Genomic DNA, 15,441 nt, shown 5'->3' on the forward strand with positions numbered 1-15,441 from the left:
AGGTGTGGCTACCGATATGCTGCACGCTTATTGCAAGCTGGTTTTGCAATAGCTTTGCCCACTCTGCCCCTGACTCCAGCCTGTCTACTAGAACAAAAGAGCTGTCCCTCTTGTGTGTCCACCATTTGCCTTTCTACAGCAGATTGCCCGTTGAAGCTCACTCTTTGGGCTAACACCTCGTTTGGCCTTCCACCTCTTCCATTGATAGGCTCTTTATGTTCCTTCCTGAGAGTCAGTGACAACTCTTCCCCCCTGCCTCCCCCCTTCCCCATTAGGTCCAAAGGCTGTCTTGTGTCCAGCAACTGCAATCTGCCACTGGAAAACTTGGGCAATAGAGTGGCAACTTTCTGAACTTGTCGTGTATCAAGAGGGAGAGAGAGGACCAGATAGCTAGCCCGTATCCCCGTTTTATATATAATTTAATCAATAAGAGACTAGCTGAGTTAGGGAGGGTTTTTTTTTTAAACAGAATTTTAGTTTAGATTATTCGTGACTCAGTCTTGTTTTGTCAAGAAGTTGTGGCACCTGGTAAGTGTGCTCATGAAGCCCTCACCCACCAACCTAGTTGGTGGCATGCTTCATCATCGGGCCCACCCAGTGATACCTAACGTGTCCCGGGTGTGCTACGACGCCTGGTGACAGCGGAGCAGGTATGTCACTGTGTGTGCGGTGAAGGATGTTTTAAATGTGAGTTAAAACGGCTTGGCGGGGGGCCCAGTACCCGAAGGTCGAACAAACTTTAATACCTGGGCCTCCGTCAGCGGTTAAAAATAAGGCAGGTGGACGTTAGAGGCGAGTTACGACCTCCCACGTCCTTGGTAGGTCAACATGTTTCAGCCAGTGCCTTATGAATATGCTGGCTTTCTTCAGGACAATTAAAAGATGTGTGTAATTAAAACTAGTGGACGTGTGATACAGACTATGTGTCTACACGCCCTAAAGTGTATCTATGTGTGAGAGGGTGTTATTCCCTTCTCAAGACCACACTAGTTTTAAGGATTGTTTCTTCAAGGTTTTTGAAGAGGCAAAGTGGTTGGTCGGGATTTCTGACCAGAGCCTGCTGTGGACCTGTAGTGCCTACTTCGCAGAACCGGTTCTGCGAAGTAGGCACTACAGGTCCACAACTTCTTGACAAAACAAGACTGAGTCACGAATAATCGAAACTAAAATTCTGTTTAAAAAAAAAAACCCTCCCTAACTCAACTAGTCTCTTATTGATTAAATTAACTTTCTGAACTTACCATTTACTTAAAATTACATTAAAAATGTGCATAAAGTTGGGTTTAGAGTAATATTTTCTTTGATACCTTGAAGCACCAACTTTAGTAGTCCTGAAGTTAGCATAGCTGGGTTATCAGCATGAGACCCTAGACTCGCCAATGGGGCTGCTAGCCTTTCTACAGTAAAAACGACACATAGGGGCTCCTACTTTTAGGCCATAACATGTCCCTCTTTTTAATATACTGCACATGACTCAGGGCTTGATAGGCCTACCTTAGGGTTGACTTGTATGTATTAAAAAGGAAGGCCTGGATCTTGTCATTAGTTTAAATGGCTTATCAGTTTGAAAACTGCTCTGCCCGGCAGCAGTGGCAGGCGGAGAGCCTTGCTTTGCATTGTCATAATCGTGGTAGGAAAATAATTTCTGCAGTCCACGAGGGACACTTTAACTTAAAGGATATGGGTACTCCTAGTACCATATACTAGGGACTTCTAAGAAAGTTAACATGCCAATTGTGGGTTAGCCAATTAGAAATATGCTTTTTAAGGGTCAGAGCACCGGCACTGAGGTGTGTCTTACAGGGCTCAGTACGTTATTAGAGGCAAAAGCCAGGAACATCAGTACAAGACTTTGGGGGGTGATTATGCAAAAAGAGGCATTTCCTAATACATAGTACTTCAATAAAAGTGGCCCACTTCTATTCTTGAACTATATCTATGTTTAAAACATGTCTTCTAGAGGAGTGTGTGTGGTGTATTTTGTGACTACCAGAAGTACCATTTTCTCAATCTAATCGAACACAATTTTACCATTTTTAACTATTGGTTTTAAGGCACTTACAAATGGAAAAATGTAGCCCACAAAAACAAATACGTGTTTGCATTTATTTTTAAATGTTCAATGTTTCTTTGCAAAAACACTACCCAGTCCAACACTTGAAGAATTTACATGGACTAAAATGTATGTTATTATTATTATTATTATTAAAGAGTTTTATATAGCGCTGGCTAGACCCAAAGGTATCAGAGCGCTTTACATAAGGTTTCAACATAGTTTCAAACTTGCATCAGCTACAAGTTACCAAAGATACCAGTAAAAACGTTTAAGGAGCATAGAAGAAAAGGAAAATGGGGTGAGGAATGGAAAAGGGGGAAAGGCAAAAGGGGTTGGGTATAGATACAGCAGAGAGACGAAGGGAAAGTCAGCCCAAGGTCCGGCTGGGTAAGTGACAGCTGAAACAGAATCCGCAGCCCATCTCCTCTTCAGCTAACAGGTTGCTCCACCGGACATCGGCCAAAAGCAGGGTCTCCACTGTCGAGGGAAGGTACAAAGAGTACATGTCCAGGAGGGAGAGCATGATCAAGGTCCGGTGAGGGATGTGGTTAAGCTCAGGTCGCTGACCAGTTCTATTGTCCGGGAGCGTTAGAGCATCGTGGAGAAACCAACTGAGGCGGCCATCTTGAGGTCATGCAGAGGGGTTGAGACCTTGGTGTTAAGTTCAGTCGGTCCCCAAAATTCACAAAGACTCGAAAGCATAGAGGGTGTAATCTATGCAGTGAAGCAGCAGGAGGACAGGGCCAGTGTCTGCGTGTCTTCAGAGGGGGCGAGTGGCATGTCCGGTGGTGTCTCCAGAGTCATTCTCGCATAATCAGGGAGCACATCTGGGTCCTCCCGCTCTGTAGCCCCATCGAGCATAGCAGCTCCTCGCGTACGTAATTACATCAAAGAAGCCGCTAAGTCAGACCCCACAACACACATGTAGACACCATTTCAGGGTCAGGTCACAGAATTAGAAGCTAGCCGCAAAATCCATATTTTGGTTATAACGAATTAAGTGACCTCACAACAATGTTAAGACTGAGCCTTCAGTGCCCACTAGGCTCAGCTTGTAAGAACATAAAAAAAATCAGCTTAAATTTGTTGCCATGAACTAAAAAATAGGCAGACTCTGGAGGAGTCCACATTTGAATCAAGCATTGTGGGAATACAAATGTTTACACGCTAGAGCTGCATCGCACGTTACCACAGTGCTTACAGTTAGACTACTGGAAAGGTGAGTGCCAAGGAAGACGATGGAGTAGCTCCAGCTTATAATGGCTGGTATAAGCCCGGAGCTCAACATTCCAATGCTGGTCTTCATGATTCTCAGTTTTTAATTTAGAACATTCTACCCTTAATGAGTAGAATGTCCTAATAGCCTTATAACCCTTCTGCGTCGGATATACCTGTTGTTAAAGGCCCTTGTTATAAGCTCACCACGACTTGGGTTCGACATTGGGCCAGATGTACGAAGGTAAGCGTATGCAGTTAGCCAATTATTGCAATTCACTATTTAGGTAATCACAAACCTCAATATACAAAATGTGTGTAACACATTTTGTGATTCCCCGTGGATCGTAAATTGACCTACTTCTTTAATATTCATGAGGTAGGTCTCGGTTAGAGACCCATTGGGAATCGCAAAAATCACAGGGATGTAGGCCTGCTGGGGTCATCAGACCAACATTTCTGTGATTGCTTTTTTTTTTTAAAAATGTTTTTATTTCTGTGATTGCTTTTTACTAAATTTAAATGCAGCAAGTTTCCCTTTAAAGGAAAAAGGGATGCGTTTCAAATAGAAACATTAAAGTTTTCTTTTCATTTTTGATAGGACAATTGCCTGCTCTAAAAAATGTTTTAACAACCATTCACAAAAAGGAATGGTCCCTGGGGGAAGAGGGGGTTTCCCATTTGGGAATGGGTTACCACGTTTTTATAAGTGGTAAAATGTTAACCTCTTAGCTGCGTTGAACGTTCAGCACCCAGTGCTGAACGTTCGAATAACGAGCGCTGGCCCGTCTGCCAACGGTCGTGGGCAGCACTGGCAAGGTAGTGCTCGCGACGACCGTTGGCCGACGGCAGCGCTTAAGGGGTTAATGTTTTGCAACCACATTTCAGTCGCAAAACATTCACACCACTGCTATTCGTTATTAGGAAGGGATGCCCTCAACACACCCCTTCCAAATACCGAATCACAAACCCAATTTGTGATTCTGTAATAGGTTACTAAATTGCAAATTGGGCCTTTGTACATAGTAAAATGCCTTTTTTTACTCGCAAACAACCGGATTCTGCAAATTGGGTCGCTTGCGAACAAAAAAAGCTTTGTACTTCTGTCCCATTGTGTTTTTTATTAACTCATGGTTCTGGTTTAATATTCTTAAACAGAAACCAATTATGACTGATGTCCTAATGCAAAAAATGAGCATTCACTCTATTTTTTAGAGTAGATTTGACTTACTAATTAAAAGTAAAGCTCAAAGCTTCCGAAGAAACATTTAGGACATTTGAAAAGAACGTGTCACATTTTCATGGTAATATGGAAGGGCGGGTGCTGCAGTGTCCTTAACTGCATTATGTTCTTTGCCTGGGCCATTGTGGTTAACATCTGAAGTCTTGGAGCGATAAACTTTGTTTTGACTGAATTCAAGTATTATGAGCACAGATTGAGACGTGACTGCAAAATGGCAACATTTCAATGCTGTAGGGAAACGCGTCACATGTAAACCTCATTAGTTCAAGTCGAATCCGCTCCAGATACATTTTCACCCCAACATTGGCATTTTAAGCATTTTTGGCACATTCAACCACAACAAAGTAAATGGCGCATTTGCCAGTTGGGCTGTGCGACTGCAGTAATGCACTCTGCAGTGGTATAATTTCATAAGTGCTTTACAAACGCATTACAGGACCTAAAAGCTGTTGGCCGCCCTTTAGTTTGTGTCTGGAGTGTACTGATTCATTTTACTGGTATTTCTCCGTGGTCTGGGTTAGGAAACGGTGGTTTTTAAGCGAGCTGTTTGTTTTTACTGCAGCAGCTGCAAATTATTTATATTAGGAGACTCTGTACTTATGCCTGGGCTGTGAACCACAGCCGTGGTATAAATTAATGCTCACCTCAAAATTAACGCCCCTGCTGGCCATTTACCTTCAACGATGAGACAGTTCTGCATTTCAAGAGCAAAGTAGCTGGGTCTGAGTTCTATTTGTTAATAATTTTGGATAGAATGATAAGGGGAGAGTGAAGAAATGGCTCTTTGTGTATCCTGACCCTTGAGACTTCTGCCATTCCCAAGCTAGTGGAATTACAAAATCTAGTTGACTGGATTTGCATTTATCAGACAGAATGAGATTGGTGGTGGTGGTTAATTTCTTTTGTTGTTGTTTTTGCTCTAGCAGTGATTTTATTTGCAATGTGTGTTGGCCTGTTCGAACGACTATGGTTTTGCATATTCAACCTTTCTTAGCCATAGTTTTCCCAGATATTTTCGATAATGTACCCCACCTGAAATGAGTCTAATTTCATGTGACCATTGTTGTTTTCAGAAATTAGTATCCACCTGTATACATTGATGCCTGTGCTTGATCAGTGCTATTTCAAGATGGGGCTGGAACAATTAGACTTCATCGTGACATTTGTATTTGATTCCTCACTCCAGCCCTGAAGTGAACGTAGTGGATTCTAAATCTAACATTCAATGTAACATTATACATGCTTACATTTATTTTTAATGTTTTGGTTACAGAGCAATATACTAACTGTGATATTTGCTTTGAAAACAATATTTTAGGCTTTAATTTGTAGCCTAAAACTACTGAACAACTCTAGTTTGGCTGCAATTGTGGTTCATCACAGGTCAGACAGTTACTGGCGCTGTTCCCACATAAATGAAATGTTTTATTTGTGAAATCACTTTTGTTTACTGAATATGTTTTGTGATCCTATGTGGATATTTCTGTCACGAACAGCTTGAGAAAGGTGTGCAGAGACCTTTCACTTTATGAAACTTTTTCACCATGTGAGAGGGCAGACCCTGAAGGACTGGGACTAGGTGTCGGGTACAGCGCAAGGCAGATTAATTGCCTCCTTCCTCCAATACCCAAAAATAAACCTTCTGAAGCTACTGCAGATCAACTGGGGAGATTTCTTGCCCATAATGGACATTTGCTGTGGAGAACCTGAAAACAATTAGGTGAAAACCTGCTAGCTGCAGGGGTTTCCAGGTAATTGTGAGTACACCATGTTATATCTGCTCCTCACTGGTTGACCATGTAATGGGAGCCGGTATAGTGTGGCACAGTCTGATTTGGGAAGGTCTGTATACAGAACTAATTACTCCTTGATGACATTGAACTTACTAATTTTTTAGGACGGATAGAGCACTCTGAGCTGCCCAATTCCTTTCAAACCTTGAACAGCAATACCTCATGAAAAGTTAATTGGTGGAAGATTAGAGGCATTGGCAGGATCACAATAATTTACTGCTTGCGCTCTCCCACCGGTGCCAAACACGGTAAACATGGGCTGGTGCGGGGTCATATTTTTAGAGTTTCCACAAGAGGTCATTATGCGTACAGTCAATCTAAATCCTAGTCCATTAAACTGTTTACCCTCATATGAAATGGCTCTGGCACTTATGCTCCTAGTTATGCTAATATTTGCCACGTGTGGTGATTCTTATACCCCCTTAGTTTTATGTTTCAGAGAGTATAAGCGTGGTTGATATACACACTGAGAACCAGACTATCTCGTTGGTAACACGAGAAAATTAGGTTATTCAAGGGGTCCGATAGAAAAATGCACTGTTCGTGAGGTCTTTTTAGCTTGAATAATTTTTCCCTGGGATATGTGCATGCAAGCTTTATCTAAATTAATATGTATACCTGTTAAAGTTGAACTGAGTTGGCTTTCCTGTTGGCGCTGGAGGTACACTATAAGTTTAGAAGTTTAAACTCCTCCTTTTTCATCGAGAGGGACTGACTGTGGTTCCCTTGCTACAAAGACCTGGGAGATTGACCATTTTTCAGATATCCGTAAACACTGAAAGAGTAACTATGTATTCAGTGGCCTCAATGGTACATTCACTTACCTGGTCTGCTTCTTGTCAGATCCACTGGCCAATTGCCATTGAGCACATTTTACTGTTTATCATAATATTGTATATTAACCATTCAATTTGGTCTCCGAACCACATCTACTTTAGAAATGTCTGCTCATGAGTGTTAACCCATAATTTTATCCAGGAGCCCTTACAAATGCACATTTTTTTTGTTTTTGTTTACAGATCACATTTTAGTTGCCATTAGTTTATACTTCAACAACGAAAATAAAGTATTTTTTACATCAGGAACATACCCTTTTTACGACTGTGAAGCTGCGATGCATCTTTCACAAAATCTTCCGTAAGTATACTATTTGAATTGTGCGAGCATATGCTTACTCTCTTAAAGTCTGCATATTTTACATTTGTAAATTGGAAAGGACTACTAACAAATTTTATTCGAAAGCTGAAAGGAGCCCCTGAAGGCTGGATCCTAGGTGGTCTCTGCCTATGGTGGTATAACTTGAGTTTCTAAATGTGGTATAGTTGTAGGATGATGTGATGTTCTCAAAAACATATTTTTCCCCTTCCTCATCTGCTGTCTCTTAGATGAAATAAATTGCATTTTGAAGATTTTGTCAAAATTGTTACTCCAAGGGCAGTCAAGCTAGGTGTGAATAATCCTGAAAAACGTTCTGTCATACTACCTTTTGGGGCGCAGGATAATTTAAGGCTTCCAGAGTCCAAAATGACTGCATGTCAATGAAGAGATCCCAGTTAAAGAAAGGCGAAGTCACCCACTCAGAGGGCATTACATTGCTTTTGAAGTTTTGTTGTTGAACCATCATTACGCTAATATACAGCGGTTGTGCTGTGGATTGCCTTCAAATCTGTAAAAAAAATTCCACTTCCCCTTAAGTTTTTGCATCATAAATCAGACACTAGACCTGGGGCCTGAGGTTTAGCTGTCCAGGATTTACAATTCCTTAGTGTTTCACTCTCTTGGATCACAGTGAAAACTACATTGAAAAGCCATCTGTTTGTTTCTACAGATTGCATGACTGCTGATGCACCAAGCCAAGCGTGCCTGACATTCATACATCTTTTATGTTGCTGGTAATGCCTGTTCCACTTCATGTGTTTATCCTCAAATCTTCTTCAGTGTCAACATCCTGCCCTCAGGGGTATTGAGCCACCTTGCAAAGCTTAATGCAAGAAAGATCAGCAGTGTGTACAAGGCCTGAATGCAGCAATGATTAAGTACAAAAGTTGTAATGTTTTCCACATCCTTTTTGATGTGGTTAAGATCAGCTATATCACCTTGTACGTAAGAGAAATGTGTTTGACACATGTCTGAGAGCGACTGTATGTACATGAACCAGTTAACATCTCAAGTGACAGTCCTCACCAGAGGCTCCTAATTAATGTTTAAAAATAATCTACACTTCAGTTACATGCTCTTCCCACCATTAGTGAAAGTGTAACGCACACTCTTAAATACTTACACAGCCCTGCCAAGTATCACGCATCAGACGTGATGCTAATGCATTTCAGTGCGGTGGTCCGCCTCACCGCACTGAAATGCAATATCACACATTATAGCGCCTCCTTTGTGAAGCAGGAGCGCTGCTAAAATGTACCATACTGAGAAAGCTGCAGTAGCAATGCACTCTCTGCACTTCTCCTCTGCGGCTCATTTGCTGACTCATGCGCACACAGGCAAATATATAAGAGGCTACAATGTATATAACAAAGTACACGCACCCGACACCACATGGCGAATTGTATTCAGTGACTGCCATTAGGTATCTGAAAGAAACGGGTTAGTATTAGATTCCTTACCTTACAATATCCCCAGGTGTCAGACTGGATCCGGAGACTTTTGCGTAGCAATACCCCTGCGCGTCGTTAGGCGTCGTCTCTGGCTCCGTGTCCATTGTCGGCGTCGTCTGCGCCGGAATGACGTTGTCGGAGTACTTAGACGCCGCCCATGCGCGCTGACGTCAGTTCTTCTTTTTCCACGCCAGCTAGCGCAGATCCGGAGAAGCTCTACCCCTTAGTCACTTTTTGACTTAAACTTTTTTGATCATTTTTGATCTTCTTCAAGTCGTTCTCGACTCGTCTTATGTCGGTAGGGATGTCCGGGTTCAAACCCTTCTCGAAGTGTAGTCGACTGATGTCGAATACCGACCCCCATCGCCGGTGCCTGCAATGCCTAGGCCTCGACCACGACGACCGTTCCTGTTCCGACTGTCGGGCCCTGACGTCGAAGACTAAGCGGGAGCGGTCCCGCAAGCGGCTCGAGCTCCGGCAGTCGGCCCGCGCCATTCGAGGTCCCGGTCCCATGGGAGGTCGAGGGACCGGTCGCGGGGACGGAGCCCTCGCAGCTCTGGAAGTCGGCATCGGTCTTCTGGTTCCTCCTCAGTTAAGAGGCATGAGAGGTCGGAGCGGCGGCATTGCTCCTCCGACCGCCCCCGACGCTCGAACGACACGGCCGGGGTTTTTGGTGGCACAACCCACGCGGCTCCGCTGAAGTCGCTAGCGCCGCATCCTGCCCCACACCTTCGGGTCCCTGAGCAAGATGCGACGCGGGAGGAGATTGAGCAGTACCTCATGGCCATGAGGTCGCTCTCTTCTCCACCGGGCCCGACGGCACCTTCGGGCCCAGTGGGCCCGGCTCCAGGGCCTAGCGGGTCGAGTGCTCCGCCGCCCCCGCCGGCTTCGGCCCCGGCGCCGCCGGCGACTTCGGTCCCGGCGCCGCATGCCCTGGCCGGATCCGGGTCGACGCCGGTCGACCTTACGACCTCGCCGGCGCCGGCCCCAAGGGTGTCACCACCGGTGCCGACTTCGGTCGACGCCGGCCCAAGTCCTTCTATCGCTCCCGTTCAGCCGTCGACACGGCCCCGTTGGGCGCCGTACCAGAAAGCTATTTATACATTCCAGTTCCACGAACGGGCCCAGATTGTTGATCCTGGCTACCAGGCATTGGGTGACGAAGAGGACTGGGAGGGGTCTGAGGACCCTCTGACACGGGAGTGTCAGAACCAAGGGAACTGGACAGGGGAGCTTGGGGAGGCCAGCGGCCTGGACCTCCCTCCAGACACTGGTTTTGTCTCCCCTCCTACCGTGGCTACGGAGGAGGGGGCAGCCTATAGAGTAGTACTGATGCGGGCGGCTAAGGCCTTAAACCTTACGCTCCCCTCAGCGGCCGTGAGGACTAATCTCCTCACCGAGGTCCTCAAACCGCAGTCAAGCTCGGTCAAGCCTCTGCTGCCGTTCAATGAGGCCTTACTTGACGTTCTGTTGGGCACCTGGTCCAAGCCCGCCTCAGGACAGCCTGTGAACAGGAACGTGGCCAGACGCTAGCGCCCGGCTCCGGGTGACCCAAGCTTCCTGTCGACCCACCCCACCCCCGAGAGCCTGGTTATCCAGGCCTCTAACTCCCAGACCGCGTTCCCGTCGGCTCCTCCCGACAGGGAATCCAAGAGGTTTGAACAATTTGGCAAGAAAGTGTTCTCGTCCCTTAGTCTGGGACTGCGGTCAGTCAACACCGCATGCCTCTTGGGCCGCTACATCCACACCCTGTGGGACACGGTTGCGGATGTGCTGCCACAATGCCCTGAGGAGGTCAGGGCTAAACTCGCCCAAGCCCTAGTGGAGGGTCGAGATGCGGCACGGTACTCTATCCGGTGCGGACTGCATATCACCGATACACTAGGCAGAGCGATGGCAGAGCGATGGCCACTAGGCGGTCCGACGCCACGCCTGGTTACGGTGCGCCAATTTTTCGGCCGATGTCCAGGCTACTCTTCTGGACATGCCATTTGATGGCTGTCGCCTGTTTGGCGACCAGGCAGATCACGCGCTTGAGTGCTTTAAGGACTCCAGGGCTACAGCCAAGTCCTTGGGCCTCTCGGCCCAAGGACTCCAGCAAATGGGTGCCTTTCGCTCCTTTCGTGGCCAAGGAAGGGGCGCTCCCACACGGGCCGCCAGCCACACGCCGCCTCCCACACGCCGCCTCAACAGAATCTTCAGCGCAGTGGCGGCCGTGGAAACCGCCGGGGAGGCGGTCGGGGTCAACGGCGAGGCCAGTCCACACCCGCTCCCGCAGCATCCGCCTCAAAACCTTCCGAGTTTTCAGGCCCATGTGACGCCAGTGGGGGGCAGTGTCTGCCATCACCTCTTCCACTGGCACACCGTCACATCGGACAGGTGGGTGCTGCAAATCGTCCGAAGGGGCTACTCCCTTCCCTTCGAGGCGACAACTCCAGCCAAGCCACCGCAGTACCACTGCGTGTCGGGGGACCTCTTGGCCAAGGGGGCCATCGAGCGCGTTCCTGGGCCAGAAGTAGGGTGTGGGTGCTACTCCCACTACTTTCTGATACCCAAAGGGGGCCTACGCCCTATCTTGGACCTACGGAACGTCAACGGCTTCCTCCGGAAGGAGAAGTTCAAGATGTTGACTTTGGCTCAGGTCTTGGCTGCCCTAGACCCGCAAGACTGGATGGTGGCATTGGACTTGCAGGACGCCTACTTTCACATCCTCGTCCTGCCGGCCCACCGGTAGGCCTCGAGCACTTTCAGTTCACTGTGCTCCCCTTTGGCCTTACCAGCGCCCCACAGGTGTTCACGAAAGGGATGGCGGTGGTCGCAGCTCATCTGCGTAGGTTAGGGGTTTCAGTCTTCCCCTACCTCGACGACTGGTTGTTGAAGGCCGGCTCGCCCCAGGCAGTCGAAAAACCACCTCCAGATTACGGCAGATCTCCTGCACCTGCTGGGGTTTTCCATCAACGTGCCGAAATCACACCTGTGTCCCTCCCAAAAGCTCCTCTTCATCGGAGCTGTTGTGGACTCGGCGCAGTTTCAGGTTTATCCTCCTGAGCAGCGGGTCCGGGAAATTCAGGCTCTGATTCCGGTCTTTCAGTCTTTTTCCCGGGTTTCGGTCAGGTTGACGGTGCAGCTCTTGGGGCTGATGGCTTCCTGCATCCTTCTGGTGCATCACGCCCAGTGGCGGATGCGGGCTCTGCAGTGGGACCTGAAGTTTCAGTGTGCCCAGCATCAGGGCAACCTGTCCGACCATGTCCTGATCTCGGAGGGCACTGCGAGACAGCTGCAGTGGTGGCTCACGGACCGCGATTGGGTCAACGGCAGATCCCTCTCTTCCCCAACCGGAGCACGTGGTTGTGATGGACGCGTCCCTCCAGGGCTGGGGAGGCCACATGGGAGAGGCGGAGATCAGAGGCCTCTGGTCTCCGGCGGAGTCTTAGTTCCATATCAACCTTCTGGAGCTGCGGGCGATTCGTCTGGCACTGAAGGCATTCCTCCCTTCTGTCCGAGGGAGTGCAGGGCAGCTGTTCACGGACAACACCACCGCCATGTGGTACTGCAACAAATAGGGCGGTGTGGGGTCCTGGACCCTCTGCCAAGAGGCTCTGCGGCTCTGGCAGTGGCTGGAACATCAGGGCGTGACCCTGGTGGCTCACCACCTGGCTGGTTCTCTGAACGCCAGGGCGGACAAACTCAGCCAACGGTGCTCGATGGATCACGAATGGCGTCTGAACTCGGACGTGGCGCAAGGCATCTTTCTGCAATGGGGAGAGCCTTAGTTAGATCTATTCGCCACCGAAGAGAACGCGCAATGTCATCAGTTCTGCTCATTGGAATTTCCAAGGCGGCATTCGCTCGGTGACGCATTTCGTCGCGAGTGGAGTTGCGGTCTGTTATACACCTTTCAGACTATACCACTTCTGCCCAGAGTGCTGAAGAAGATCAAGCATGACCAGGCCCAAGTCATCCTTGTGGCTCCGGACTGGGCTCGAAGGTTCTGGTATCCCGAGCTACTCAATATGTCAGTCGGTCCCCCGATCCGTCTGCCTCTTCAGGAGGTCCTTCTGTCGCAGCAGCCCGGGACGGTCCTCCACCCGAACCTGTCCAGTCTCCACCTCCATGCTTGGAGATTGAGCGGCGGCAGTTGAGGCCATTTGACTTGCCTCCTGAAGTTTGTAACGTTATTTTGGCAGCCAGGCGTCCCTCCACAAAGTCGGTATACGCCTGCCGGTGGAACAAATTTGTGGCATGGTGCACAGCAAAAGTTGTGGATCCACTTTCTGCCCCTCTTTCTGAAGTTCTTCTCTTCCTTCTTTCTCTTGCCCAGCAGGGCTCTGCTCTGGGCACTATCAAGGGCTACCATTCTGCCCTTTTCGCCTTCTTAAGGTTGCCTGATCAGCCTTCTTTGTTCAAGTCCCCTATAGTAACTCGTTTTCTGAAGGGCATCACACACATGTTTCCACCTGTTCCCTTTGTGATGCCTCAGTGGGACTTGAACCTAGTTCTTACTTTCCAGATGTGCGCTCCCTTTAAGCCGCTTCATTCGTGTCCTCTCCGTCTTCTAACCTTGAAGACAGCTTTCCTGGTTGCCATCACCTCTGCCAGGAGAGTGAGTGAGCTCCAGGCTCTATCTTGCAAACCCCCTTTCCTGTCTGTACATCCGGACAAAGTGGTGCTGCGTACAAAACCATCTTTCCTGCCCAAGGTAGTCTCTGCTTTCCACATCGGGCAGTCCATCACCTTGCCCTCCTTCTTCCCGCCTCCGCACCCTTCAATTGATGAAGAGCGGCTCCATCGTCTGCACCCTAAACGTGCGCTTTCATTTTATGTGGATCGCACACGCCAGTCCCGGGTGGATGACCAACTCTTAGTTGGTTACGTGGGTGCGAAGAAAGGACGGGCGGTGCAAAAGCGGGCCATCTCTCGTGGGTTGTCTTATGCATCAAGGTGTGCTACTCCTTTGCTAGAAAGGAGCCTCCAGATGGGCTGCGAGCCCATTCCACTCGGGCCACAGCGGCTACTACTGCCCTGGGTCGGGGAGTTCCCCTGCAGGACATTTGCCAGGCGGCTACGTGGTCCTCGCTGCACACCTTTGCGAGGCACTACTGCCTGGACAGTCTAGTCCGGAGGGATGGCTTCTTTGGCCGTTCCGTCCTCCAAGACTTTCTGATGGAAGTATTGGTTCGCAGACCCATCACCGGGGTTGGTATTGCTGGGGTATCTATTCTAAGGTAAGGAATCTAATACTAACCTGTTTCTTTCAGATGAACAAGTAATTTACCTTCGGTAACGATATATCTGTAAGAAACCGTAGTTAGTATTAGATTCCTTACCGCCCCACCCATCCTCTCCGTTCTGCGAACTGATACCTAGGGTAAAGGTCATCCTCTTTCAGGTCCCTAGTTTCTTGGCACCAGTGTTGGTTCTAGCATGGCTCTGCGTATCTGGCGCGGAAAAGCTGTGTCAAAGAACTGATGTCAGCGCGCATGGGCGGCGTCTAAGTACTCTGACGTCATTCCGGTGCAGACGACTCCGACGACGGACGCGGATCCAGAGATGACGCTTAATGACGCGCAGGCGTATTGCTACGCAAAAGTTTCCGGATCCAGTCTGATGCCTGGGGATATTCTAAGGTAAGGAATCTAAAACTAACTACTGTTTCTTACAGATATATCTTTACCGAAGGTAAGTAACTTGTTCCTCAGCAACGGAACTGCCCAATGGCTACTTCCGTTGCGTTCAAAGCCACTGTGTTTGCAAACAAATTATCACCTGTGGTGCAAACGTGCAGCATGTTTTCAAGTCCCCCAACTGGACCCGCTCTGACTACAAGCGGCAGACTCATGAAAGAGACAGCTAGCGACATGATAAAACAGGTGCGGCTCGCCCAGCGGCGGTGTTTAATAATTAAATGTGCCCCGCCGCGACCGGAATGACCTGACAACCGCCAACCCCACACGGGTGGCCAGGCTGAGAGAGAACCAGGACCTCCTCTGCCCATAGCACTGGCACCAGTCCACCGTGTGCACCAGGCCAGCCAGAATCATGCAGACTGGCGTTGGTTTCCACGGGAGTAAATTAGTCCATGAATACAGGCATCTATGACCGGCTCTCCTCGTAAAGAAGGTACTGTGCCTCAGCCTGCTACTTCTAATTGTACTTAACTTGTTATGTCTTTAAAAGCGCGCAGTGACGATCCGGATCTGCCTGGGGCCATGTAACTGTGCAGTGATGTAGTCTCTCTCAGTAGTTTTATAGCAAATTCTTTTTTTTTTAACGTTTTAGGCCAGGGTGACTTAGCGCCAGTGATTGTGGAGCCAATGATTTTGCAGGTAGCGGACACCGTGGTCGAGCCAGCGTTTAAAGATTTTTATCAGTGTGATTGCTAATACTTTATAAAATAATACAGCCTCTTGTTTCCCATTGCTTTTTTTTCTTTTTTCCCGCCGATTTCACATAGCGCGAATTCGACCCAAAGGTATTGGAGCGCTTTAGAAGAGTACCAGTTACGTTACACAAGGACACCAACAC

At 48.2% G+C, this 15,441-nt stretch overlaps 1 protein-coding gene across 3 annotated transcripts in view; it reads left to right on the top strand.

The window, feature by feature from the left end:
- The window catches only part of PLXNB2 (plexin B2), a 629,238-nt gene that overhangs the window by 406,254 nt on the left and 207,543 nt on the right, over positions 1 to 15,441 (top strand). For all 3 annotated transcript variants that reach the window (XM_086967392.1, XM_086967395.1, XM_086967394.1), the window contains one exon: positions 7,327 to 7,444. In XM_086967392.1, coding sequence (XP_086823518.1) covers positions 7,327 to 7,444 — 118 coding nt within the window. The remainder of the gene's footprint in view (positions 1 to 7,326; positions 7,445 to 15,441) is intronic.

This window comes from Lissotriton vulgaris, chromosome 1_1 (genome assembly GCF_964263255.1).
Source record: "Lissotriton vulgaris chromosome 1_1, aLisVul1.2, whole genome shotgun sequence".
In the NCBI taxonomy this organism is placed as follows: Eukaryota; Metazoa; Chordata; class Amphibia; order Caudata; family Salamandridae; genus Lissotriton; species Lissotriton vulgaris.